The 26354-nt window shown below is 49.7% G+C and overlaps 2 protein-coding genes across 5 annotated transcripts; one reads left to right on the top strand and one right to left on the bottom strand.

The window, feature by feature from the left end:
* The first annotated feature begins 13055 nt into the window (after positions 1 to 13055).
* Positions 13056 to 14637, top strand: PPP1R35 (protein phosphatase 1 regulatory subunit 35). Of its 2 annotated transcripts, none has more exons than XM_012759373.2 (4): positions 13056 to 13187; positions 13805 to 14063; positions 14144 to 14280; positions 14385 to 14637. In XM_012759373.2, exons 1-4 carry the CDS (start codon positions 13077 to 13079, stop codon positions 14556 to 14558), a joined length of 681 nt encoding a protein of 226 aa, XP_012614827.2. In that variant the 5' UTR covers positions 13056 to 13076; the 3' UTR covers positions 14559 to 14637. The 2 variants fall into 2 exon arrangements, with proteins under 2 accessions (XP_012614827.2, XP_012614826.2); XM_012759372.2 differs by lacking the exon at positions 13056 to 13187 and adding an exon at positions 13369 to 13727.
* A 1215-nt stretch (positions 14638 to 15852) lies between these two features.
* Positions 15853 to 21592, bottom strand: MEPCE (methylphosphate capping enzyme). 3 transcript variants are annotated; one of them, XM_012759377.3, is made up of 5 exons: positions 20957 to 21592; positions 18286 to 18939; positions 16873 to 17091; positions 16567 to 16693; positions 15853 to 16454 (listed from the first exon to the last, which is right to left on the bottom strand). In XM_012759377.3, the coding sequence occupies exons 2-5, from the start codon at positions 18547 to 18549 to the stop codon at positions 16402 to 16404; spliced, it is 663 nt and encodes a 220-aa protein (XP_012614831.1). In that variant the 5' UTR covers positions 18550 to 18939; positions 20957 to 21592; the 3' UTR covers positions 15853 to 16401. The 3 variants fall into 3 exon arrangements, with proteins under 3 accessions (XP_012614831.1, XP_012614829.1, XP_012614828.2); XM_012759375.3 differs by lacking the exon at positions 20957 to 21592 and adding an exon at positions 20460 to 20716; XM_012759374.3 differs by lacking the exon at positions 20957 to 21592 and having other exon boundaries at positions 18286 to 20359.
* Positions 21593 to 26354: the final 4762 nt, after the last annotated feature.

Genomic DNA, 26354 nt, shown 5'->3' with positions numbered 1-26354 from the left:
CAGCTCTGCCTACGGCGACTGAGTGTCTTCCTCGCCTCAGGGTCTCTGATTCTCTGTCCAGGAAACTTTCCAGAGCAAGTTGGAAAGAAGGCAGGGGACCTTCCATTGCCAATGTGCTCCCTGAGGGGCTGAGTGGGAGGAGAGGAACAAGGGGTCAGGACCACGTGAGGAATTGGCTTCTCTTATCTTTCTTTGTGAGCTCTCTGGGCAGAGAACCTGTCCCCAGCAAAGTCCCCCGAACCCAGGGTGGTGTTGGAGGGGGGGTTCAAAACCCAATCCTGTTCCTCATCAGGCTTCAGAGAATATGTTGTTGACTTCTAGAGACAAAGACAAGGCCTGGGGAGGTGATAACCAGCAGTCGCAGGAGGTGGAAGCAGCCCAGCCTTTGGGCTCAGAAAGACCAGGGTTCAGATTCTGCCCTTCCTGGCTGTGTGAGCTTGAGCAAGTGAGCTAACCTGTCTGAAACTCACTTTCCTTAGGGGAAAATAGCACAAGCATTTGTTTCATAGCATTGTGTGAATGTGGAGTGCCTTGAACAGGGCCTGGTACCCAGTGAGAGGGCACATAGGTGAGCAGGCTTCTCCTAAATGCATTGCTCAAGTGGTTCTCAGAGGCAGTTCAGACCAGCGGCACCAGCTCCCTCAAGACTGGTGGAAATGCAAACTCCCAGGCCCCCTGCCCCAGACCTACAGAATCAGAACCACTGCCACACTGCAGGGGAATGGGAATAGTCAGGATTCTGACGCCTCCGACACATCAAAATCTCCCAGGAGCTTGTACAAAATACAGATTCCTGGCCTCAAATCCAGAGATTGAGGTGGAGCCTGGGAATCTGTATTTTAACCCGAGATGAGTTTAGTTGGGATGGGGGGCTGCACCAAAGGCTGCACTGGGGGAAGGTCAAGGTAGGCACCTTGGGGCACTGAAGGCTCCAGGCTGGGGGGCTGAGGGCTCCCCTTGGGTCGGGGAGGGGTGTAAAGCTGGGGAGAGGGGGGACCTTTAACACCCCTGAGGGAGGAATGTGGACTTTACCCTAAGGTCACTGAGGAAGAGGGGGAGGGGGTACAAAAGGAAGGGAGCTTGTGCACAACCTAGACACCTGCCCACCCCTGTGACGTCAGCCCCCTACCCCCACCCCATCTGAAAGCAGCATCGTGTCTTCAGTCATCCACTTCTGTGGCCACAGACATACTGGTGTGGAAGGCCTCCTTCCCACCAACTCACTTCCTGCCATGCTCATGTCCCATGGCCACCACTCTATCCCTGCAGCCCAGGACCAACCCAGCCTCAACCCCTCGCTCAGCCCTCTGTTTCCAGGAAAACAAGCTTCTCCCCCCACCCCAGCCCTGGCCTTCCCTCAGCCTGGGATGCTGGTAGAAAAGGCACTGGGCATTTGGGGGCTTTCTCAGGTTGAAGGACTGACAGGGGGTGTTCTGATGTGGGGATACCTTGTCGGAAGGGAGCTGGGCCCTATTCTGGGGCTTCTGTCTTCTGAAACTCAGTGTCTAAGGCCTCAGCTGCTACAGCAAGCTTTCATTGCCGTGGCAACTGACATTTGCAGATCATGACTGGTGACCAGCTGTGTGGCCACCCCCTGGATCTTATGATGTTTGAGGCCACTGGATGGGCATGGCTGGACCTAGACCCTCCCAGCAACTGCTCTGCACAACAGGACCTCCCGTGCTGACACAGCACCCCACTCCCGGCACAAATGGACCCCGCGCAGCCAAGCCTCTAAAATCCCCTGCCAGGCTTCTCTCCCCAGGGCCTTGAACACTCCACCTGTCTCATGCGCCCACCCTGTCTCCTCCTGCCTCCGCTCCTGTTTCCCTTGGCAACTCTCTGGAGCCTGGAGAAGCCTTCTCTGGGGCAGATGGCCCTTGACAACCAAACTCTTCCCTCCAGGAGTCCCCAGAGATGAGGATACTGCCAAGGTGAAGGTGTAGGGGAGACCTGGGGGGCACAGCGTGCAGCCCAGACCTTCCCCCAGCTGTGTTAGTTTTCTATGGCTGCTGTAACAAATTGCCACAAACTAAATCCTAGGCCTCCCGAATTCTTATTTGGGGATTGGTAAGGATGTGGCAGGAAGCAAAGGTGAGTCCAGGGCATGGTGGGGCCCCCGTCGGTGGGGTTAGCAGAGGAAGGCAGGAGGGTCTGCAGGGCAGTGTGGGCAGCACTCACCTGGCAGGTGACACTGAGCAGAACCGCCCTGCTCAGACCCAAATTGGCCTGGGTCAGAGATGGGAAGGGGAGGGTGGTTTGGACTGCCAGAGAGGAGAATAGAGAGCTCCTGTTCAATCTCCTACGTCTTCAAGGGCTTCCTCCAGGAAGCTCAGCCAATCTCCAGGCTCACCTGCCCCGCCCCTCTCTGAGCTGGGCCCAGGTGTAGTCTGTACCGCTGCATGAGGTTTTGCTTCATCTATCATGTGGGCCCTGATCTCGCCTTGATGCTGAGCTCTGGGAGGGCCATGGCTGGCCCCTCTCGGAGCCACCCATTCCACTCACAGGCCCTGGCAAAGAGCACGTGTCAGGGAGCAGGTGATAGACATGTCTTCTGCCCCATGAGACTCTGAGCTTCCTGAGAGCTGAGGCCACATTTTCTGCCTTGTCTGCCTTTTCTACGGAGCAGGGCTGGGGCTGGAGGGGATCTGTGCAGGGCCAGGCAGCAGGGACTGGAGGTGGGAAGGACTTAGTCCCCTGTCTCAGAGACCCCCATCAGAGAGACTGGAAGCCTTTTGTCTCCTAGCATCCTTGACATCCCACTCATCTGCTGCAGAAACAAGGAAAATGGGAACTGGATAGGATGTCCCAGACGATGTCCAGGGGAGAAAGGTGGACAGAGAGGAAGGATGAAGGTAATAGCACCCTTGCTATGATGTCCATCAGCTCCTGAAAAACAAGGACTTGGCTTTCTGAGGGACTCATCTGAGCTCTGGCAACTACATTGAAGCAAGTCTTCTCCCCAGGGTTTGGATGAGGAAGGGAGGGCTCTTCAAGGAAAGGGAATGATCCCTTTCCCAGGAATGACCAGGTCACATGGTCAGTAGGCACTGGAGCTGGCATTGCAGCCCAGGTCAGCCCACTGCACTGGGAGGCAGGAGCAGGGCATGGGGGAGGCCAGGAAGCAAGTGCCTTGGTCCTCCCCAATTCCAAGCTCGGGTTACCTAGAGTCCATTCACATGTGAAAAACATCATCACCAGATCTGCTGTTGTCACTGCCCTCTCCCACCCTTGGGTGCCTCCAGCCCTGCTGCCCATAAGGCAGCCACCCCAGTAGCTGGGACCTGGAGCAGAAAAGAGGGCAGGTGGGGAGGGCCAGCCTGGGGGACTCCCCAATGAGCCAAAGTGCCTCCTTTCGTTATGTAAATTAGGTGGCTGGCAAGTTTCATCTTCTGCCCTGGCTGCCAGGCAGCTCAATGATAAAGTTTGAGCCAGATTCAATAACTAACCTTGCCCTAGGTTTCCAGCATGTTTCTCTCCTTCTATAATTTAAATGTGAATGTGACACCCACATCAGGATTGCTGGCAGGAATACTAAGATTGAACATCTTTCAGAACCTACCGTATGTGAGGCATTGTGCTAGCTGCTTGAAATATATCCCTCTGGGGTAGGCACTATCACTCCCATTTTTCAGATGAGGAGACTGAGGCGCAAAGAGGCCAAGCAGTTTGCTCAAAATCACACAGCAAGTAGATATAGGAAATAGGACTCATGCTCTGGCGCTCTTTCAGAGGTTTAGAAGATAATCCTCGTGAAAGCACTGAAATCACTGAGGGTTTCCTTCCTTCCATCTGGGAAGGATGACGTCCCATGTGGCTGGGGTGGCTGCCGCTATTGCAGACTTGCCTCAGAGCCCAGACCACAGACCAATGAGGTGCTGGCTCCCCAGTACCCCGCTTCATCACTTCCCACAACCTCATCTCTCCCCCAGGGGGCATTTCCTTTCTCCTTGAGCTCCTGGGGCTGCTGCTACCAAACAGGCTGGCCCCAGAGGGTCCCAGTGGTAGAAAGGCTTTGAGAGCCATGGTGTGGATGCTCCTGGGGGATCTGGGATGGAGGCATAGGGCTTCCTGAACCTTCTTGGAGAGGGAGTTGAGCAGAAGGAGTTAGGCTTAGGAGCTTACAGCCTGATCATATATCCTGTGTGCACTTCCTCATTGTGTGACCTTGGGCACAAGGGTCAATTAATCTCTCTGAGCCTCAGTTTCTTCATCTGTAACATAAGTAGATTATAAAAACTTCTTCACAGGATACTTGGTGAGTTCTAAATAAAAGAGCCTTGTCACTGGGTGCTGTCACCGTAATAAGCTTGTTCCCTGGGGACGATCTCATGAGGCTTTGCCCTGTTGCCGGTAGGTTTTCTTTCTGCGAAACCTCTCATCGTCCCTTCCCAGGGAGCAGCCTCCTGACAGTCATATCTGTGGCAGAGACGCAGGGTGGGCAGATAATGGAGACCCAGCCTCCCCAGGAGGGCAGCCAGCCATTAGATATTGGCGATTAGTTCCCTATCTTACACCGCCCCGAATCCCATCTATACTATGGCCCCAAATATAATAGCAAGGAGATGGATGCTGATGTCTGGGCATGGGTAGGAATCCAGTATCCCAAAGAGAGGCTTGGAGTCAGGCTTGGTACTTCTGTTACAGGTACAAGTTCTTATTGACACAAGTAGGACATGTGTAGTTTATTCATTGTTCCAACTATTACTGCTGCATAACAATCCACCCCAAACGTAGTGGTTCAAAACAACTGTTTTGTTATGTTCTCAGATTCTGTAGGTCAGAGAATCAGGAAGGACACAGTGGGGAAGGCTTATATCTGCTCCATGACATCTGGAACTTCAGCTGGGATGACTATGTGGCTGGCAGCTGCAGGCATCTGAAGGCTCATTCATGCCAAAGTCTGCTGGCACCTGAGAACTAGGACTGCCAACCCACATGCAGTGCAGCCTCTTCAGGTGGCTTGGCTTCCTTACAATATGGTGGCTTCTGGTTAGACTTCTTCTAGGGCATCTCAGAGTTCCAAGCTTAGGGCTCCACCCAATAACGTGAAAGTTGCATTTTACTATCCAGTTTAAAAGTCACTTCTGCCATATTCTAATATTTACAAGTTACGAGTCTGCTCAGATTCAAGAGGAGGGGACATATACAAATCCCCTTTCTTAATGTAAGCAGTGTCAAAGAATTTTGGGGCATTAAAAACAAAAATCACAGGTCAGGGGCAATGGCTCATGTCTATAACCCTAGGCCATGGCTTGAGGACTGCTTGAGGCCAGGAGTTTGAGACCAACTTGGGCAACATGCAAGACCCCCATCTCCACAAACAAACAAAAAACCAGGTTGGGTGTGGTGGCATGCACCTGTAGTCATAGCTACTTGGGAGACTGTGGTGGGAGAATCTCTTGAGGCCAGGAGTTCAAGGCTGCAGTGAGCTATGATTAGGCCACTGTACTCCAGCCTGGGTAACAGAGTCAGACTCTGTCTCTTAAAAAAAAAAAAAAAAAATCACAACATTTATTAATCAAATCCCAAATTGTCAGAATCAGGAATAGTGTTTAAAAATTGAAAACAGGGGCGACTTCTGGGGCCTCCCTCTCTTGGGACCCCAGAACCTCGTCCACAAAAAATAAAATAAAAAAAAAAAATAAATAAAAAAAAAATAAAAATTGAAAACAGGCCGCGCACGGTGGCTCAAGCCTGTAATCCTAGCACTCTGGGAGGCTGAGGCGGGCGGATCACTCAAGGTCGGGAGTTCGAGACCAGCCTGAGCAAGAGCGAGATCCCATCTCTACTAAAAATAGAAATAAATTAATCGGGCAACTAAAAATATATAGAAAAAATTAGCCGGGCATGGTGGCGCATGCCTGTAGTCCCGGCTACTTGGGAGGCTGAGGCAGGAGGATTGCTTGAGCCCAGGAGTTTGAGGTTGCTGTGAGCTAGGCTGATGCCACGGCACTCTAGCCCAGGCAACAGAGTGAGACTGTGTCTCAAAATAAAATAAAATAAACATTTAAAAGAGTATTTTTCTCTTATTTGACAAGCATTTATGTTCCCTTTCCATGCCAGGCCCTGTGCTGGGCTCTGGGGCACAGGGTGCCCCCTTTGCATAAGTGGCAGGAGACGTGTGGAGAGGCCAGTAGGACACACGGAGGGGGGCGCCCTGGGCTCTGGCCCTGGCTTTTCACCTACCAGCCGGCAACCCTGGGTCTCAGTTTTCTCATAAGCAATAAGGTCCCTTCTGCTTCGAGCAGAAGCAGGTTCTATTAATAGGACAGGGCTCAGTCTGTGCCTGGGGATGGCCTGGGGGAGCTGGGCACAGTGTGGGGTCAATGACACTCCTGAGGCACAGGGAGGGTTTGGAGGCTGGAGTAGGCTTTGGGCAAGGGAGGGTGGAGGTCTGTGGAGTTGCAGTAGTTTTGGGGGGAGAAGAATACTATTGTTCCCCCCCAAGCTTTCCATAGCTGCAGCATCAGGGGACACCAGCTGGCCCTGGTTCAAGTGTCCTCCTCTGCCATCTTGGAGTCTTCTCACCCTTTGGACCAAGGTTGGACCTCAGAGCTGGTTCTCTCTCAAGCCTCCTCTCCTTTATCCCCAACCCTAGTCCCTCCTCAAGTTTCTGCCAAGCTGCCCAAGTTGAGGTCACTACTGTGGACCAAGTCCCAGGCTCTTGGGCCCCTTTCATGATGGTGCAGCCCCCAGGTACCTTCCGCCCTCTTTGCTTAACCATTTTGGTACGGTGCTCACCGGCCGCGAAACCTTGCCCACAGCCCGCACTCATAGTCTGCACGATAGTTTGTGCTGTGCATTGACGACGAATCCGTTTTGCTCTTGTGTGATGAGGAAAGCTTTAAAGCACTGAAAGCTTGTTTTACTTTACAGGCAGCTTTACTTGTAATGTAAATCAGAATAGGTAATATACACATATATGTTTTTATTATGTTATTTTTAAATGTTCACAATTTTATTTTGATAAATGAAAAATTAGAAAAGTCAAGTTTTGTTACTAACGCTAAAGTAGACGCTCGGCTGTGCACGTTCATCTGTGGCTATCGACTATAGTCAACGCATGTACTGAAGTGGTTAAAGCACCTCTCTCCCTAGCCCAGCACATTTCTCTCTCTCTCTGGTTCCCACTCTTCCCAGCCACCGCAGTCTTCTTCTTCCTCTCCTTCCCTCTTCCTGCTTTCCCTCTCCTCCCACTTCCTCTTTGTCGTTTCCAGTGAGGTTGGCATCTGGCAGATGGCTCCTGGAACCACTGCAGAGAGAAGTCTGAGGGGCTCTGGGCCTCGTAGCAGACTCTGTTCCTTTTCTTCAGCAGCCGCCCCTGGGCTGTGGAAAAGTCTCACACTAGCATTTCCCTGTCTGATCTAGTGGCTTCCCTGGAATCACCCTCTGCCCTCAAGAACCCCCAGCATCTCCTGTGAGTCCAACTTCATCAAGTAACAGACTATCTGCTGCTCCCCCATCCCATTTTCCAAGGTCCTAGGCATTGGCTCCCTGCTAGGCAGAGATCTGTTGGGACCTGCGTCCCAAGGTGAGGCTGGTAGCTTCTGCATAAATGAGTGCTCTGGGGTTGGGAGCCTGGGTGTGTTTGTGTTTGGGGGGTTGGCCACTCCCATCCAACAGCACTCCCCGTGTGACAGGAACACAGTGTGGAAGTGTCTCTGGGTTGGCCCGTACCCATAGGCAGGAGCTAGTTTGGGAGTATGGCACAGGAGGTGAGGGGTTCTCCCAGGTGTACCTGTTGCTCTTCCCCTGCCCTGGCAGGTCCTCCCATCTGCCCTCTGCAGCAGTCCCAGCCACACCATGGACCCCTGTGCTGGAAGTATCCCACCCCTTCTCAGGGCATAGTCCCTTGAAGAACCTGGGACCCTGCCCTGTCTCTTGTCCCATCTAGCCCACCCATAGCATCTGGCCCAGCAGAAGCTCGGAGATGGCCCTTTCCAGCACTCAGGTCTGGGAACGGCTCTATCTACCTGGTGAGGTCTAGCATATCAAGATGGAACCTCAGTCATAAGTGGATCTCTTCTTGGGGATCTCTGTGCCTCCTTCCTCTTCCTTCATTGTTCCCTCTTGCCTCTCCCTATCCCACCTCCCCTGGATGGGAGATGATACAGAGGTGGGATCTCTCCAGCCTGGCAGGGTTAAGAGGAGTGTAGGGGTATTTGTCAAAGAGGGCTTGGGCAGGACACCCTCACTTGGGGCCAATGAAGCTTTTCTTTATCTCTTCTCTTTTACTTAGGTGGCACTGTGGGGCGGGAGCAGTATGACGACCATATTTACAGTTTTTTTCTTATTCTATTGTTCTCTAACCTTTCCTCACTGGCCTCCTTTTCCCCCTCTTCTAATGTCCCGAGCCAAGGCTTGGTTTGGTGGGCCATGTAATTGGAACCCATCTTTGTAGAAGACGGTGCAGCTGTAGGACATGGCACCATGAGTTAGGGATAGAGAAGTTCTTCATCATTTAGCAGTACCTTGCTGGAGGTAGGTTTTTTGGTTTTCTTTTTGTTTGTTTGTTTGCTTTTTGAGACAGAGTCTTACTCTGTTTCCCAGACTAGAGTGCCGTGGCATCAGCCTAGCTCACAGCAACCTCAAACTCCAGGGCTTAAGCAATCCTCCTGCCTCAGCCTCCCAAGTAGCTGGGACTACAGGCATGTGCCAGCATGCCCAGCTAATTTTTTCTATATATTTTTAGTTGGCCAATTAATTTCTTTCTATTTTTAGTAGAGACTGGATCTTGGTCTTGCTCAGGCTTGTTTCGAACTCCTGACCTTGCTTAATCCTCCCGCGTTGGCCTCCCAGAGTGAGCCACCCCACACACCCTGTTTTTTGTTTTTTAAGAGGAAAAGCAATTCCTGGTCTCCCAGCCAGGTCCAGCCACAAAAATCTAGAAGAGTGTGGGTAGGACTGGGACCCCTCATCTCCCTCACCTCCACCCACCAATTCTCACATTCACATTGTTTCTTAAAAGTCATAACAGTGAACTTTCCACTTCCTGGAGGCCCACAACATAAGCTGGGCAAACAGAGTGGCTTGTTTTTTCCTCTGTGTTGGGGCCTGAGATGAGATAGTGACTAAAGTTTAAGGCTGAGGGTTCCTGTAGGGCCCATATAATCATTAGCATAGCCAAGGCCTGGGGGGGGGGCTGTTTCTAGTTTTAGCTCCAACACTTCCTGTGTGCCAAAGCTGCCTCAGCCTCCTTTTTTAAAAAACAAAAAAAACCCCTTCTAGTCATAGAAATGTTCAAATATATACAAAAGTAGAGAAAATATGATAATACTTCACGTACTTATCACCCAGCTTTAATAATCATCATTTGGCTAATCTTGTTTGATCTATTAATATATCCCTCAAGCACCATTCCCAACCCCAACATTATTATTATTTTTTTGAGACAGAGTCTCACTCTATCACCCTGGCTACAGTGCAGTGGCATCATCACGGCTCACTGCAACCTCAAAGTCCTGGCCTCAGGTGATCCTCCCACTTTGGCCTCCCAAAGTGCTAGAATTATAGGCATGAGACACCGTGCCCAGCCCAACATTATTTTTAATTAAAAATTTTATCGAGAAAACTGTAGATTCATATGTAGTTGTAAGAAATAATACAGAGAGATCCCTTATATACTTTTCCCAGTTTTCTTAATGGTAACATTTTGCAAAACTATATTATCACAAGGATATTGACATTTATACAATCCACTAATCTTATTTACATTTCCCAGTTTTGTACTCATTTGTGTGTATTAAAAATTACATGGTTTATCACTGGTGTAAGCTCATGTATCCATCACCACAATAAAAAAAATGAACAGTTCAAATACCAAACGAGCCCCATTGTCGCCCTTTTATGACCATACTCACTGCTATCTCACTGCCTCTTCCACTTAATCTCTAACATCTGGCAAGCACTAACTCTGTCTTCTAAGTTTTTGCCATTTATAAAATGTTATATGAATGGAACCATACAACCTGTAACTTCTTGGAGTTGGCTTCTTTTTGTTTTTGAGACAGAATCTCACTTTGTTGCCCAGCTAGAATGCTGTGGCGTCAGCCTAGCTCACAGCAACCTCAAACTCCTGGGCTCAAGCAATCCTTCTGCCTCAGCCTCCCTAGTAGCTGGGACTACAGTCATGTGGCACCATGCCCCGCTAATTTTTTCTATATATCTTTAGTTGTACAGCTAATTTTATATTTTTAGTAGAGACGGGGTCTCGGTCTTGCTCAGGCTGGTCTTGAATTCCTGACCTTGAGCCATCCTTCCCCCTTGACCTTCCAGAGTGCTAGGATTATAGGCGTGAACCACTGCACCCGGCCAGGATTTGTTTCTGCTCAGCATAATTACCTGGCAATTCATACCAGTTGTTGCATGTATCAATAGTTTGTTCCTTTTTAATGCTGAGTAATATTTTATGGTATGAATGTACCACAGTTAACCCTTTACCTGTTGAAGGTCATTTGGGTTGTTTCCAGCTTTTGACTATTATGAATAAAGCTGCTATGAACATTTGTCTACAGGTTTTGAAATGACCACAATATGGAATTTATAGCCCACATTCTGGGGACCAGAAGTGCTCACTGTGTCATTGTTTCTAAGGGCTTTTCAGTGGACAGAATTCGGATAGAGATACTTTTAAATTTTAGGTAAAATATACTATAAATTCATATAGATACTTTCTATCCCAATTCAAGGCTATAGGGGTTTTGCATAATATCCTACATTTTACACCTGCATCTACTACATCTTTTATGCTAAAATTCCAGTTCTGACAACATCAATGAGGTTATCTGCTTTATCTTACACATTCTCTCCTATTTCCAACAAGACTACTAAGAACAAAATAAGATTTTTTGGTAGTTTTTTTTTTTCAAAAAGGCAGTTATTTTTGTCCTTAGGGTAGATCTCAGAGATGCACAAATTACTGTTTTAAAGTCACTTCAGAAGTTACCTTCTGTGTAGTTATGTCACTAACTAGATCCACATTTAGGTTCATTGGTTTTATTCATTTTTTCTTTCAACTTTAGAGATTGATTTTTAAAACTAATTTTTTCATGTAACCATGTAAAATATATACATTTCCCAAGTCAAATATACAAAATGCAGTATATTCAGAGCCACTTTTCCCTTCATTCTATTCTGTTTGAGATAGAGTCTCACTTTGTTGCCCAGGCTAGAGTGCCATGGCGTCAGCCTAGCTCACAGCAACCTCAAACTCCTGGGCTCAAGTAATCCTGCTGCCTCAGCCTCCCGAGTAGCTGGGACTACAGGCATGTGCCACCATGCCCGGCTAATTTTTTCTATATATATTAGTTGGCCAATTAATTTCTATTTATAGTAGAGACGGGGTCTCACTCTTGTTCAGGCTGGTTTCGAACTCCTGACCTCGAGCAATCCGCCCGCCTCGGCCTCCCAGAGAGCTAGGATTACAGGCGTGAGCCACCGCGCCGGCCTTTTAAAGTTTCTTAATAATCTACACTTCTACTTTCAAAAAATATTCATACTTGGCCCAGTGCAGTGCCTCAAGCCTGTAATCCCAGCCACTTGTGAGGTGGAGGCGAGAGGATCCCTTGAGGCCAGGAGTTCCAGACGAGCCTGGGCAATATAGGGAGAGCCCAAGACCCACTCTCTACAAAAAGTAAAAAAAGTAGTGGGCTTCTAGTCCCAGCTACTCCAGAGGCTGAGGCAGGAGAATGCTTGAGTTGGAGGCTGCAGTAAGCTATGATCATGTCACTGCACTCCAGCCTGGGGCGACAGAGTGAGACCTTGTCTCTTAAAAAAAAAAAAAAAAAAAAAAATTGTGCCTCCCTATTCCCTTTCACAATTGAACAGTAAAGATAATGGACATACTTTCTTGTTTCTGACTGTAGCAGGAAAGCCTTTACTGTTTCACCTTTAAGATTGTGGATGGAAAAAAATCCAAGCTCTGAAATATTGGAAGATGTTTATTCTGAGCCAAATTCGAGGACCATGACCTGGAGCCACTTTCAAGAAACCCTGAGCAAGTGAATGTGCTGTGGTTGGGTTACAGTTTGGTTTTATACATTTCAGGGAGACAGAGGTTACAAGTAAAGTCATAAATCAAATCAATGCGTGAGAGGCATACATTGGTTTGGCCCAAAAAGGTGGGACATTTCAAAGCCGGGATGGGGGTAGGGGTTGGGTGGGGAGCTTACAGGTTATAGGTGGTGGTAAAGATTACTTGGCTGACAATTGGCTGAGAGAGTTAGGCTTTATCTAATAAACCAGAAAGGAAATGCTTAATTTAAGGTAAAGGTGTGAGCACTCTGGGAGGTCCAGACAGGAGGATCTTTCAAGTTAAGGATCTGCTAGGATGCTTGAGTTAAGATAGGGGGCTTTCTATGTTTTAGGTGATGCTAATGCTATAACTGAATCAGGCTGGGAAGTAAACCACACTATATTTCCTTAACAAAACCTTTCCTTGTGAGATTTTACCATTTGTGAGCATGGTTTAGGAAGGAATTTTGAGCAAAAGAAAAGATCAGAGTTCAGTCCCCAAGATCTTCCTTTAAAAATCATTTTGTAAAATGAGGGCTATGCTATTCCTTCTATTTGATCTTCAATAGTATTTTCTGGACAGATAAAACAAAGGATGTGAAAACTCTCAAATTGAAGTCCATTCTGGGAGAGCCTCAAGATTCCTGAACCCAACTCACTACCTGTTGCATAAGAATAGACGGAGGCTCAACAGAACTGAGGGACTTGCCCCAAGTTAATTTAGGGAGCCGGTGGAAGCTCCAGTCTCCTGTTCCGCAGTCCAGGGGTCTTCGGCTACCTGGAGTAGGTTGGGGCCCAGGACAAATACACTGACATTAAAAAAAGAAAACAACAAAATACTGTACCCAGAATACACACATCTATTTTTATATGGATTAATATTTTCAGGAACTCCTGAAGGGAAAAAGAAGTCACAAAAGGCCGAAAGAGTGCCTGAGTCCTAGGAGGGAGCCCAGGGCTGGGTCAGCCAGCCCTACCCCCACTGAGAGACACTCCGGGCTGAGTTCCGAGGCCACTGAACATCCGGAAATGCTGTGGGGGCCCCGAGCGGGGAGGTCTAGATGCGGAGACATTGGACCGTTAAGTTAAAGCTGACCCATTTGGCGCCCCAAGAGGGAACACTGACACGCGTGAAACCTCAGCACAAGCCGGACGAAGATTCCTCCGAACAGGTACACCACATCGGAGATTTCAAAAGAAGTGGCCCTGATGAGGACCCATAGCGCTTCAACGGGCTTCAGTTCTAAAATACCTCGCCCTAGGGGCGGCGCCAAGGTTGTGCAGACGGAAGCCCGCCGGGAAGCTGGGGGCGGAGCAAAGGAAATGACGCTGTAGGAGCACCAATAGGGTGGGGCGGAGGGGTGTTGTCTCCGCCCTGGCAGCGGCGCCTGGGAGGGCGGGAGAGAGGCGGTGGCGAGTCGGTGCCCGGTGGCCCTAACTTAGCTCCCCTATGACCCTGCACCCCCTCAGCAACTCTAAAGATGATGAGCTGTGGGGGGTCAGAGCTGGAGTTGGTGCACGGGGAAGAGGCCGTGGCAGTCCTGGGGCCACCCCCAGAACCCCGAGTCCAGGCACCCCGCGCCCCAGTGCCTGAGCCCGGCCTGGACCTGAGCCTGAGCCCACTGCCCGAGAGCCCCGAGCCGCGAAACTGCAGCCCCGGGCGGCGGAAGGGGCGGGCGGAGAAGCGGGGAGGGACTCGGAAGGGGCGGCAGGTGAGCTGGGGGAAGGTCTTACACCCATCCTGTTGACCCCGCGCCCACCTCTTCACGGCCCTGCTCTCTGGTCCCAGGTCCGTTTCCGCCTGGCGCCGCCTTCCCCAGTACGGTCCGAGCCGCTGCCGCCGCCGCCGGCCGCTGCACCGAGCGACAAGCCGGCGGCGCCGCAGGAACTGGAGGTTCCCGGGCTGCAGAGCAGTCTGGCCTTGAGCCTCGAGCTGCAGGCCGCGCGGGCCGCAGCTGGGAGCCAGTTTGATGCCACGAAGGCCGTGGAGGAACAGCTGAGAAAGTCGTTCCAGATCCGCTGCGGTTTGGAGGAGAGCGTGTCCGAGGGTGAGGAGGCGAGGCGGTCGGCGGAGAGCGGGAGTAGGGGTGAAGGACCTCGCTCACCTCCGCCCCCCCTGCTGTCTCAGGGCTGAACGTACCGCGCTCCAAGCGGCTGTTCCGGGACCTGGTGAGCCTGCAGGTACCGGAGGAACAGGTTCTGAACGCTGCACTGAGGGAGAAATTGGCTCTCCTGCCGCCGCAGGCCCGAGCCCCGCCCTCAAAGGTGAAGGGACCTGGGCGTGGGGCTTCCTCCCTGTACCCTTCCCCTCCCCCGTCATGGATTCTTTTCACAGAGTGTAACGTGGCTTTGGGCCCCAACTCCAACAGGAGCCATCTGGTCCAGGGCCAGACATGACCATCCTGTGTGACCCAGAAACACTATTTTATGAATCTCCACACTTGACCCTGGATGGTCTGCCCCCTCTCCGGCTTCAACTCCGACCCCGGCCTTCAGAGGACACCTTCCTCATGCATCGGACACTGAGGCGATGGGAAGCTTAGACCTCAAAGCTCCCTGGATGGCTAGTTCATATTTTTGTGTTAAAATTATTTTTCAGAATAAAATGGTTTTGCTAACAAATGGGACTCTTCTTGGAGCTCTAAGGTGGGGCTAAAACCCCACCTGGGGGCCGGGCGCGGTGGCTCACACCTGTAATCCTAGGACTCTGGGAGGCCGAAGGTGGGTGGATTGTTTCAGCTCAGGAGTTCGAGACTAGCCTAAGCAAGAACAAGACCCCGTCTCTACTAAAAATAGAAATTACTTGGACAGCTAAAAATATATAGAAAAAATTAGCTGGGCATGGTGGCACATGCCTGTAGTCCCAGCTACTCGGGAGGCTGAGGCAGGAGGATTGCTTGAGCCCAGGAGTTTGAGGTTGCTGTGAGCTAGGCTGATGCCATGGCACTCTAGCCCAGGCAACAGAGTGAGACTGTCTCAAAAAAAAAACAAAAACACCCCCGGGGTTTCTCCACTAGCCTCAGGTTGGAAGCTGCCTGGAAGTAGAGTTTTTGAGCTTTTTAGGAACTTCGTAGAGTCAGAGCAAGTGGAAAACACTGTCCAAATAAGAGGTTAAATACCCCTCCTTCCCTCACCACCTTACCTGCCTTTCCCTGACTTCAGTCACAGCCACTACGTTTTTGATGACACTCGTCCCTTTTCACCACTTATTTGTGATCATTTAAAAGCGTGGCCTTCCCTGATTACCTGTATCAATTAACCTGCAAGGCTGCTACCAGCACTGGAGTTAATGAAAATTATCTTTCTTTTTACCTTGAAGGGCTTTGCCCATCTTGTTTATGCCTGACCCCAGAGGGTTGGTTCAGTATTTGTGGAACAAAAGTTCATTCAAAGTTCCAGAAACACCTGAGCCACTAAAGAGTTTTCATGTTAATTGCCTATACATCTGATTCCACAGCACACAAAAGGTGGTTGGTGGGTCAAAGAGCAGGTAGATAGATGGCTCTGGTCCAAAGTGCTTTTTCTACCTCCACTGCTAACTCTTTTCAAAATTAGCCTTCTGCCTAAAGCTTCCACGCACAAAGTTTGTCAGCAGGGTTTTTTGGGGAAAGAAGATGGGACTCTTCAAGTTCCACATCAAAAGTTGCATTACACCCCTTTTCCTGATTAGGGTTCTGTGTACTTGTGTGTAGATTTGACTAGCAGTCAACAATCTTCCTGAACACCGAAAAACCTGTCTTCCTTGAGACTCGAGTATGAGCAGAGAGGAAGCACAGGTTCTACGGGGAGGCACTATCCCTTCCCTACCAGCTAGAAAGTATCAGACAGACACAGGTGTTGGGGCCACTGCCCTAGACATCAAGTTTATTGTGCTGTTCTCACACATTCAAAAGCCCAGCCCCTTCTCCCACTGGGGGACAGCAGAGGGAAGGATTTTCACAGTACCTGCGTGCCTCCCTGCCAAGCTTCCCCCTCTAACCTTCAGTCCATCTATCCGTGGTCCATTGAAATGCAGCTAGGGACATGGGCCGAGGAGAAATGGGAATCTCTCCTTGGGAGAACAGGAGGAAAGGGCTAGAGAATTTGAACCTCCCACCTCCCATGCCCCAGGAGAACAGAGGTCAGCAAACAGTCCATGCCATCCAGCCCAGCAGGCTGGGGGCGGGGATGATAATGGTGGTAACTCCAGCACAGCTGGGCTTGCTGCTTAGGTGCCAGAAGTGTAGGGGAGGCAGGGGCAGCAACATAAGAAAAGCTTTCTCTGCAGATCCAAGAAAGGAAACTTTTTGGAGTCAGAAAGGAAAGACCTTAGGATACTTTCCTCTTCCCCCAGGTCCTTAGGAGCAGTGAGGGCAGCCTCTTCACACTTTCTGTTCAGGGGGCCACTTAGTGGCTGGGGGAACGGGCCTTGTGGAACAGGTACACAGGACGCTGGAAGCCTGAGAGGAGAGTGTGCAATCAGAAGGGCTGGCAGGACCTCACGACTCCCCACAGAGTCTCTGTGCCCTCTCAGCCAAGACTGCCTCCCCCAACAAAATAAGCCAGCCTTACCTTTAGAGGTGTTGTGGGGTGTGGCCACAAGTTCATAGCTAGAAAAGCCCACCTCTGGGGACATCAGGTAGGAACTGAATTGCTCTGGCTTCAGCTTGATTCGATAGTAGTTCTTGTAGATTGTTTCCTAGGGAGAAAGGCAAGGGACCACTTAAGCTTGCTGCCTCTCCTCCCTTGGCCAAGGGTGATGCCCACCCCAGGGGCCTTTTCAGCTTGTTCAGAAAGTCCTTTTTCTGCTTCCTTTAGGCATTTTTTGCCTACACCAAAGGAATAATTATTCCCCATTTCCATTGAAACCCAACTCACTGTAAGAGTCTTTCTCTTGCCATAGGATGACCAGGGTTGAGGCTCCAGGACCAGGATACCCCCAGGACGTAGGTGCCGGAAGATCCGGCGAAACATGCGTTTCAGGCCCTCATCTCCCCAGTTCAGATGCACCCACTTGGTGAGGCTGAGGCAGAGCACCACATCATACTCTGGCGTTTGCGCCTCCACCAGCTCATCTCGATCCAGCACATAGTTACCCTGAAGGCAAGAAGTGGGGAAGGTCAACAGAGGGATTACAAGAACCACAGCTTCCACATAACCTACTCTGCAGCCTCACTTTAGCTTGTGGTCACATTCTTCTCAGACTGACTCCCAAATGGTGCCCTCTGAGTCTCATTTTCTCTCTACTCTTTCCTGTCTCTCTCTCTGCTTCCTACTGATGGTAAAAACCAAACAAGCATAAAAAAAGGAGCCTGGGTAATTTTAAATGGAGCAAATCACCCATCCATGAAGTCATGCAAACTGGGGTCAAATTACAGTGGGAGATGTCAGAGTTCTCCCAAGACCCTATCCTGTGCTTATTTGCAGCCACAAACATTAAGCAGAGTGACAATGTTATGCAAGAGTAACTACCCAGGTTTCAAAGAGAGACCTGTGGTTCCCTCCCTGTAGTTGGGGCTGGCAAAATTTCAGGCTTATTTTTCCTTTTTCTGAGAGAAATGAAGAGCCACGTCCCTTAGGAAACCTTTTCTAGGTGATAAGCTCACCACCACCTACTGGAAAATCCATTCTTCAGGCTCAACTCAACACGCTGTCAAATATTCTGGCTGATAGCCTGATGAGTGTTCTGTGGGGAGCTATGTGCAGTCAGAGGACAGACATTTTGCCAGGCACAGTACCCTTCCCTCTCTGAAGAGGAGTGTCTGACTCTTCCCCCTCCCACTATCTAGGGTCAATGTGGATATGATCTAAAGTCAAGCCACCGGACTTCTGACCACTGACACTCTTCAATGAACTGTCTAGGGAAACAAAAGCTGCTGATGTAAACAAGGTCCCTATTAAAGGAAAGAAACTGTAAATATTAGTCTGCCACTACCCTAATCTCTCCCCACACCCCCAAGGCATTCCATGTATGACACCCATCCCTGAAGGTCTGGGATGGGAGCAGGGCAAAAGGAGTCGTCATCCTCTATCTTGGGGAAGAGATCCTTGCAGTCATGAGGAAGGACCCCAAGGGTTAAAGTCCCACACCTTTCCAGGTTATCAGAGGGGAAAGACATCCGTCAGAGGCTCTCACTCAGCAATCCAGACCCTTCTCTTGAGGATCTGGTTCTCCTAGCAAGGAATGAATGCACGAAAACCCCTCTGGGTCATATCTTTCCCCTGCCACATTCTCATTTAATCTCCTCTTCATAGCTGGCCCCTATTCCAAGAGTCTCTGGACCCTCTTACCGTGACGAAGACAACATTGTTGGGGAAGACTGATGTGTCTGCTCCATCCAAGGGCACTTGGGGTGCAGCGATGGGACCCCGGCTGGCTGTCAGCGAGGCTGGAAAGCAGCTCCTCTTTCGGACAGTGGTGGTCCCTTCCTCACCCTCTGCCCCTGGGTCCCCCTCAGAATTCTGAGGTGGGAGACGCAGCTCCTCAGACAGGTAGTGTCGGATGTTTTGGCGGGCCGAATGGATAAGTCGGGCATCAATATCCAGGCCCACCATGCGGGACGGGCCCCACTTGCAGGCAATGCTCAGGGTGAGGTGGCCCACATTGCAGCCCAGATCTAGGACGTCCCGGCCCCTAAACCACTCAGGCTTCAACACCCGAAGGCGCCCATCCTCACAGGAAGGATTGCGGTACCCATAGTACTTGCAATAATTCCCATACTGGAACTTGCGCTGTTGCTTTTTGAAGCCTGCTGCAGGTAGTGGGTGGTGGTGGCGGCCTCCCCCACTCCCTCGGCCCTTTTCCTTGGAACCCTGGCTTCCACCCCTAGCCCCTGCCTCCGACTTGCTGGAAGTCCTGCGACGTTTTCGATGTCGTGAGGAGGAAGACTGGGGTGCAGAGGTAACTGAGGCAGCTGAAGGGGCTGAGAGGGAGCCTGAGGGACCCTGCAGGGCAGATGGAAGAGGAGATACGACTTCATCCCTGCAGTTGATGGCTGTGTTGAGTTCATAGGGTTGGGGTGCATCGCGGTTCTGGCCCCTATGCCGCTGCTGCTGCTGTGTGATGCCCTCCCCGTGGAGTGAGGGAGTGAGGGGGGCTGTGGGTAGCACAGAGTGGCTATCATTCCCTCCAGTTGCCTGCTGCTGCTGGTGGTGCTGTCCCCGGTGTCTATGCCGCTTCCGACCAGTCTTGAGTGGTGAAGCAAGAACTACTTGGGCCTCATCAGTGCAAGTATTGAGACTGAGCGGGTCAGTAATATCTTTGGGGATGAGGATCTCCACTGGGTCTCGCCCTTTGGCCGGAAGGGGGGATGACTTAGGGGTCTCCGCATTGAGTGCTCGGCTCACTTCCTCATCCAGGAGACTATTTAGGTTTAGTGGGTCAAAGATATTGCCCCCCAAGAGGAAGTTGGAGGGCAATACAGAGTCACAGTCCGAATTAACCCGCCTGCGCCTCTTGAAGGCCGGATGTTTGAAGCCTCCACCACCTCCTCCCACATTACAGCTATTTCTCCTTTTGCCTCCACCCCCCCCAGGGGGCCGGTGGGGCTGATAGCCATTACGCGGTCGAGGAGGGGCAGGGGGGCCCAGTTCTGTCCCGCCCCCTCCCCGTCGCTCCTCCCCCACGTCCAGGGGAGCGGCTCGCCCGTGGGGATCCGACAAACGGGCCTCCCCGTGCGACTGCGTCTGGGGGCCGCCCCCTCGGTGTTGCTGCGCTGGGCCGCCCCGAGGGGTGGATGCGGCCCTGGGGCTCTCCGTGCCAGCCCCAGAAGCTGCGGCCCCCGCTGAGTGTGCGCGAGGGCCCGGCCCACGCTCTGTCCCGCCGCGGAGCTCCCCAGAGGCGGCCTCTTGGTACGGTGGCACCGAGGGGCCGCCCCCTCCGCCCGACTGGTCTTTGAGCGGCGGCGGCGGGGCCGGCACCAGAAACGGCTCCTTCTCCGCCGCCATCTCGATCATTTCCTCCCCTTATTCCGTCCCAGTCGAGGGTAACCAGGGGATCAGGGGGCTGAACCCCCTCTTCCTTGACCCCGCTCCCTTCCCCCCTTTCCCAAGTGCGCGCGCAGCTCTGCTCTTCTCCTCTAGTCTCGCGCCCAAGCGCCTCCCCCCGATGCGCGCCCCACTCGCCCGCGAGACCAAAACAAGATGCCCGCGAGACCCGAACAACTCGAGGAATCAACCGCGCGTGCGCCGGCCCTTTTCTCCTCTACCACTACCCCTTCGCCACGAGCGCGCACTGCGGGAGCGCGTTCCTCTCGCCCCCGAGCCACGCATGCGCACTCTGCCACCGCCCTGGTTGCGCGCGCATCAGAGTACGAACCAACTTAACGGCTCCGGGAGTTTAAATATAGCCCCCCCCTCGGTACCCCCCCAAAGCCCACCACCCCAAACTGACACCCTACTTTCCTTCGCAGCTATGTCCGGCCCTACTGATATCCTTTTTGTCTCTGCCGCGCGATCCCACCCACCGTAGGCGGGGAACGGGAGCTGGTGTGAAAAGGTCTCCTTGACACCCGACCCTTGTTCCTGAGGAATGAGTCTCGGCGGTCTCCGCCCGGCTCTAAACCCAACAACCTCCCTACCCCGCCTCCTTCCTCCCCCTGGTGGGCAGCGCCTGCGCACACCCTTTTGGGCTTGCGCGGGTAGATGCAGCACGTGCTGGAGAAGACGCCCCGCCCTCCACCCTGGGGGTGGGGACTGTTACGTCGCTTCCTAAAGTTTGGTATACGCAACGTGCGTCACCACGATTCGAGGGGTGTGGCTTCCAAAGGAAAGAGGTGGACCTCATGAATTATTCATGAATGGTTGGTCGCACACCTCCCCCTCCCTTTGCCCACCTACTTAGAAGGGCTTCTGTGGCAGCGGAGGGGAGAACCTCAAAGTAGAAGAGCGGAAGGAGCGAAGCGTATTGACCGTCTTCCTACCAACGGTTCTCAGTAAAATACGATAGGCCATTTTAACTCACCCCCCTCGAAAATATTCTCTGCTGAACTGGGATTAAAAGCACTACAACAGTCGATGTTGTCCAACTTCCTCTTCCCCCGAAACGGCTGAGTTGTTCTCTCGTTCCTCCGCCTTCCCCCAATCGCAATCACCTGGGGACACCACGCCTTCCTCTACGCCTCCACACCCACGACCCCGACACCAACGCCCCCGCCCACTCCTCGGGCGCCTGCGCACGAGCCCTGCAGCCTGCAGGCTCGCCTGCTGCCTACGCCGCCGCTGGCTCGCAGGCCTTCCCGGACGCACGCCGCGGCTTTGCGCCGCCTTATATATAAGCGAGTGTGGGCGGGGAAGAAGATTTGGTCTGCTTTGGGGCCCCCTGCTTAGGCCAATGGGGAAGAAGCGATTCCACGCCGCTTCCCCAGGGTGAAGGTTGGCCTGGTTTCCCTGCCAACGGAGTGTTTAACTGAGCAGAGGGCGGTAGAAGCGAGAGTGGAGTTCAGGATAGTCGCAAATAATATATTAAAATAAAAGCGTGAAGGAGAGTAGAAGGAGGAATAGGAATCAGGAAGCGAAAAGAGGAAGGAAAAGGCAGTATGGGACAGAGAGAAAAGTTAGTAAAAGAAAGATGTGCCTTAGGAATAATCAGGCGTTCCTGCCGCCGCCTAAAACACGTGAAATCCACGAGGATTGTGGTATTTGTAGTTTCACTGGGGCATTAGGCTGGAAGATGGCGGAAATACCGCAGCTGCGCAAACGCAGAAGTATCTTTCAGCTGCGCATGCGCCTTAGCTCCGGGAGCACGCGGCTGGGGGGAGGAGCTTGTGCACGTCCTCGCGCCTCCTCTTGGTGGCGGGAAAACTTGGTAGAGGTTGGAAGGGGTAGCGGAGTCCTAGCGGTAGCTCACTACACCCCTCGCTTGTAGATCCCCCTTGCTCCGGAAGGTAGCTGACTTTTCTCTGGTTGCAGATGCAGGTGCTAGGCGGGGCCAATCCTGGTACCTGTTACCTGAGGAGAGAAGCTCTCTCTTCAGGGCGACAGGCAGCTCCTACTCCTCCTCAGAATTCCCAACCTCCAACAAACAAACAAAAATAACTCAGTATCATGTCAGGCAATGACTGTATGAGCGAGAACAAGGATCTTGGTGCATCAGCAGGAGCGGGGGCTGAGGGGAAATTCTCTCAGGGTGGGATTGTTGACAGGGAAAAGAGGCTAGAAAACCACTGTTTTACCCTTTGGGGAAAGCGAGGACATTTGACTCTGTGATACCACCGATCTTAATTGTTGTCTCTAACAGAGAATTTGGTGAGGGAAGAGAAGAAAATGGAAACCTACCAAAAGGTCTTCCCTTTGGTTTTCAAGGTGGATTTAGGCATTTTCTAACTCCAAACCTTGACATCGTCTGAGGGGAAATGGTGCGGGATCTGGGATTCGCGGGCATGTGCTCCTTTAAGCGAAAATAACCCCGAAGAGCGAGGTTGAGGTCCGTACCAGTTGGGGACACGTGTGGGAACCTTTCAGGCAGTCTACAGCAAGAGTGTGAACGCTATCAACAGCCCATGAAGAAAGACCGTGTGTTTTGGTGATAAGTGGCTGTCTTTGTGCTTCCTTGCCCTTTAAACCGGGAAGCTTTAGTTCAGCATGAATTCATTTATAAACTTCTGTGCCAGAGTTAGCTCAGGCAGTTACTCCCGACAGCGAGGATCGTATTATAGTCAGTAAAGATAGCGGGAGTCTTTGTTCTTCTTGTTTGTTAAAAGTTTTAAATCAGGCTTGGTGAGGTGGCATGCACACACGAAAGAAAGGAAAGAAAAACGAAGAAAAGAAAGAAACTGCTACTAGTTAAATCAAGGCACAAAAATAAGCAGGAGTCCATATTGCTATTAGGCATTAATGCCAAAAGGAAATTAGATTTCAGCTTAAAGATTTTAAATATAGTCTTTAAATACAGTTTTTTGAGGCATAGGGAGTCTGTGTTAGAGGACAAGGCTAAAGGGTTTACTTTTGTTATCTTAGACCAAGGATTTCAGGAACAATATGAAGAGGAACAAGGGGGAAATTTGTGAACACATTCCAAATGGGGTGCGTGGGGGGAGGAAGACTACTGTTTTTTAAAAAAAAATTGGCGAGACTAAGTTATTTCACTAGATCAGTGATCAAATTTTTTGGTTTGAGGGCCCTTTTATCCTCTCAAAATTTATGGGGGACTCCAAAAAGCTTTTATGTGATTTGTATCTATTAGTATTAATATGTTAGAGACTAAAACTGAGGAAAAATTTAAATGTTTATTTAGAAATAATAACAAACCCCTTACATGTTAACCTAAATAGTGTTTTTATGAAAAAATACGTTTTCCTAAGCAAAAGAAAATTTAGTGTGAAGAATGGCTTTTTTTTTTTTTCAAATCTGTTTCATTTCTGGCTTAATAGAAAACAGCTGGATTCTCATCTGTTTCTTCATTCAATCTGTAGTGGTACCTTGTTTTTGTAGAAGTATATGAGAGAATCCAGCTTAACACAGATATATATCTTGTTTTTGTAGAAGTATATGAGAGAATCCAGCTTAACACAGATATATATCTTGTTTTTGTAGAAGTATATGAGAGAATCCAGCTTAACACAGATATATAGTTGGAAAAGGGAATGGGCTCTTAGTGGTTTTTGGACCATACTTTAAGAACTGATGAGCTAGGTGATTTTGTCTCAAAATTAATGTGATGATTTTTAGTATTCTAAGTGAAATAAAATTGTTTCTATTTTTTGGGAGCTCTATTGACCTTCCCTATGTTCCCTTTATTACTTCTTTCTTTGCTTTTTTTTTTTTTTTTTTTTTTTTGAGACAGAGTCTCGCTTTGTTGCCCAGGCTAGAGTGAGTGCCGTGGCATCAGCCTAGCTCACAGCAACCTCAAACTCCTGGGCTCAAGCAATCCTACTGCCTCAGTCTCCCAAGTAGCTGGGACTACAGGCATGAGCTACCATGCCCGGCTAATTTTTTTTCTATATATATTAGTTGGCCAATTAATTTCTTTCTATTTATAATAGAAACGGGGTCTCACTCTTGCTCAGGCTGGTTTTGAACTCCTGATCTCAAGCAATCCCCCCACCTTGGCCTCCCAGAGTGCTAGGATTACAGGCATGAGCCACCACGCCAGGCCTATTACTTCTTTCTAAGTTCTTTTTCCCTCCTTGTTTACTCTCTTTTCTTATGTTTAGTGAGTGGGATCTGGTTTATGGAACTATGCTGGTTCTTTTATTAATACTTTCTTAAAGTCTTTGGGTGTTTCCACCCTCTCCCCCCAAACCACCTCCACCCTGCTTTTCATCTAAGTTAAAAAAGAAGAAATTAAAACCTCAAATATTATTCCTAAGTCTAGAGCCCCTAGTCATTTAGTAGGTGTACAGACGAAAGTTGGTTGTATTTTATATAATTATTAACTGTGTATATTTTTCTTTTTTTCTCTCTTTGAACCAGCTTTCAATATTTGTTATTGTGAAACAGAGGAGCAGCAACGTGAGTTATCAGAAAGTCATTTTCCTGGCTTTCCCTTCTCTATTGCTTGATCAGGTTAGACCTTTTTAAAAAAAGTAACATTCTTCATCACACTCTCACTTTAGATTATACAGATTATATTACACATCACTGTTATAGATTTACTACATCTTATTAACTCAACAGTGATTCACATTTGTATCTAGTTGGTTGGGGCTCCAGAAGCATACTTTGGCCTAGGAAGATCTGTGTAGGTTCAGATAAAGATTTAAACCTAAATATTTGAAAAGTTTACATTTTTAACTTGGTCAAAATAGTCTTGTTTTATTTAAAGAATTTAAAATAAGAAATCATATTTTGAAGTGGTAATATTTGTATGTTTTATTTATTTATTTATTTATTTATTTATTTATTTATTTATTTATTTATTTTGAGACAGAGTCTCGCTTTCTTGCCCAGGCTAGAGTGAGTGCCGTGGCGTCATCCTAGCTCACAGCAACCTCAAACTCCTGGGCTCAAGCGATCCTCCTGCCTCAGCCTCCCGAGTAGCTGGGACTACAGGCACGAGCCACCATGCCCGGCTGATTTTTATATTATATATATTAGTTGGCCAATTAATTTCTTTCTATTTTTATGGTAGAGATGGGGTCTCGCTCAGGCTGGTTTTGAACTCCTGACCTTGAGCAATCCGCCCACCTCGGCCTCCCAGAGTGCTAGGATTACAGGCGTGAGCCACCGCGCCCGGCCTATTTATTTATTTTTTGAGACAGAGTCTCGCTTTGTTGCCCAGGCTAGAGTGAGTGCTGTGGCATCAGCCTAGCTCACAGCAATCTCAAACTCCTGGGCTCAAGCAATTTTACTGCCTCAGCCCCCCGAGTAGCTGGGACTACAGGCATGTGCCACCATGCCCAGCTAATTTTTTGTATATATATTTTTAGTTGGTCAATTAATTTCTTTCTATTTTTCTTTTTTTTTTTAGTAGAGACAGGGTCTCGCTTAGGCTGGTTTCGAACTCCTGACCTCACCTCGGCCTCCCGGAGTGCTAGGATTACAGGCGTAAGCCACCGCACCCGGCCAATTATTGTATGTTTTCAAATGCACAAGGGAATGCAATGAAAAACTTCCTTCCACCCTGAGCCACCCACTCCTACTCCCCAGAAGCATTTTGATCAGCTTCTTGTATATTCTTCTAGAGATAATTTATGGATATATGAGCATATTATATAGACAAACATTTTTAAAAACCAAATATTGTCATCTGAAACACACTGATTTTTATTCTGCTTTTCTCACTTAGTATAGCTCTTCTTGTAGCTTAGATTACCTTTACAGGGACTTCTCATGATGTTTTTTGGAAATCTGGAGCCTGGGAAAAGATATGTTTGTCATTTGTGGTCAGATTAATATTTCTTTTGCAGCCTAATTTTATTCAGTTTCTAGCTTCTATTTAGGATTATAATAAAGGAGACCAATTTGCTTTAGTGTTTCTCCCCCAAATCCCTACTTGCCTTTTTTTCTGGAGCAAATGTATTTGGGGGTTGGTGGTGATAAAGATGGAAACAATGAGAAAAAGTGTTTCTTAATATAAAGGAAAATGGTTGCTTCAGAATAGCACATCTGAACTATTCATATTTATAGAAGAAAAGGAACAGAAAAATTCTGAAGAGTAATTTAAAAACACTTTATGCTCACCCCTGTAATCCTAGCACTCTGGGAGGCCGAGGCAGGCGGATTGCTCGAGGTCAGGAGTTCGAAACCAGCCTGAGCAAGAGCGAGACCTCGTCTCTACCATAAATAGAAAGAAAGAATTGGCCAACTAATATATATAGAAAAAATTAGCCAGGCATGGTGAGGTATGCCTGTAGTCCCAGCTACTCGGGAGGCTGAGGCAGGAGGATCGCTTGAGCCCAGGAGTTTGAGGTTGCTGTGAG

This window comes from Microcebus murinus, chromosome 19, assembly GCF_040939455.1.
Source record: "Microcebus murinus isolate Inina chromosome 19, M.murinus_Inina_mat1.0, whole genome shotgun sequence".
Taxonomy (NCBI): domain Eukaryota; kingdom Metazoa; phylum Chordata; class Mammalia; order Primates; family Cheirogaleidae; genus Microcebus; species Microcebus murinus.
Note: the sequence above shows the minus strand (reverse complement) of the source record. Positions and strands in the feature narration are given on the sequence as shown.

What these genes read in the sequence shown, in the direction of transcription:
- MEPCE (XM_012759374.3), bottom strand. Translation starts at nt 19,950, where the DNA reads ATGATCGAGATGGCGGCGGAGAAGGAGCCGTTTCTGGTGCCGGCCCCG. An exon ending in GCAAGAGAAAGACTCTTACA is followed by an intron (nt 16,694 to 16,872) that starts GTGAGTTGGGTT and finishes CTTTCTCCCTAG; the next exon opens with GAAACAATCTACAAGAACTA. An exon ending in ACCCCACAACACCTCTAAAG is followed by an intron (nt 16,455 to 16,566) that starts GTAAGGCTGGCT and finishes CTCTCCTCTCAG; the next exon opens with GCTTCCAGCGTCCTGTGTAC.
- PPP1R35 (XM_012759372.2), top strand. Translation starts at nt 13,497, where the DNA reads ATGATGAGCTGTGGGGGGTCAGAGCTGGAGTTGGTGCACGGGGAAGAG. An exon ending in GGACTCGGAAGGGGCGGCAG is followed by an intron (nt 13,728 to 13,804) that starts GTGAGCTGGGGG and finishes CTCTGGTCCCAG; the next exon opens with GTCCGTTTCCGCCTGGCGCC. An exon ending in GGAGGAGAGCGTGTCCGAGG is followed by an intron (nt 14,064 to 14,143) that starts GTGAGGAGGCGA and finishes CTGCTGTCTCAG; the next exon opens with GGCTGAACGTACCGCGCTCC.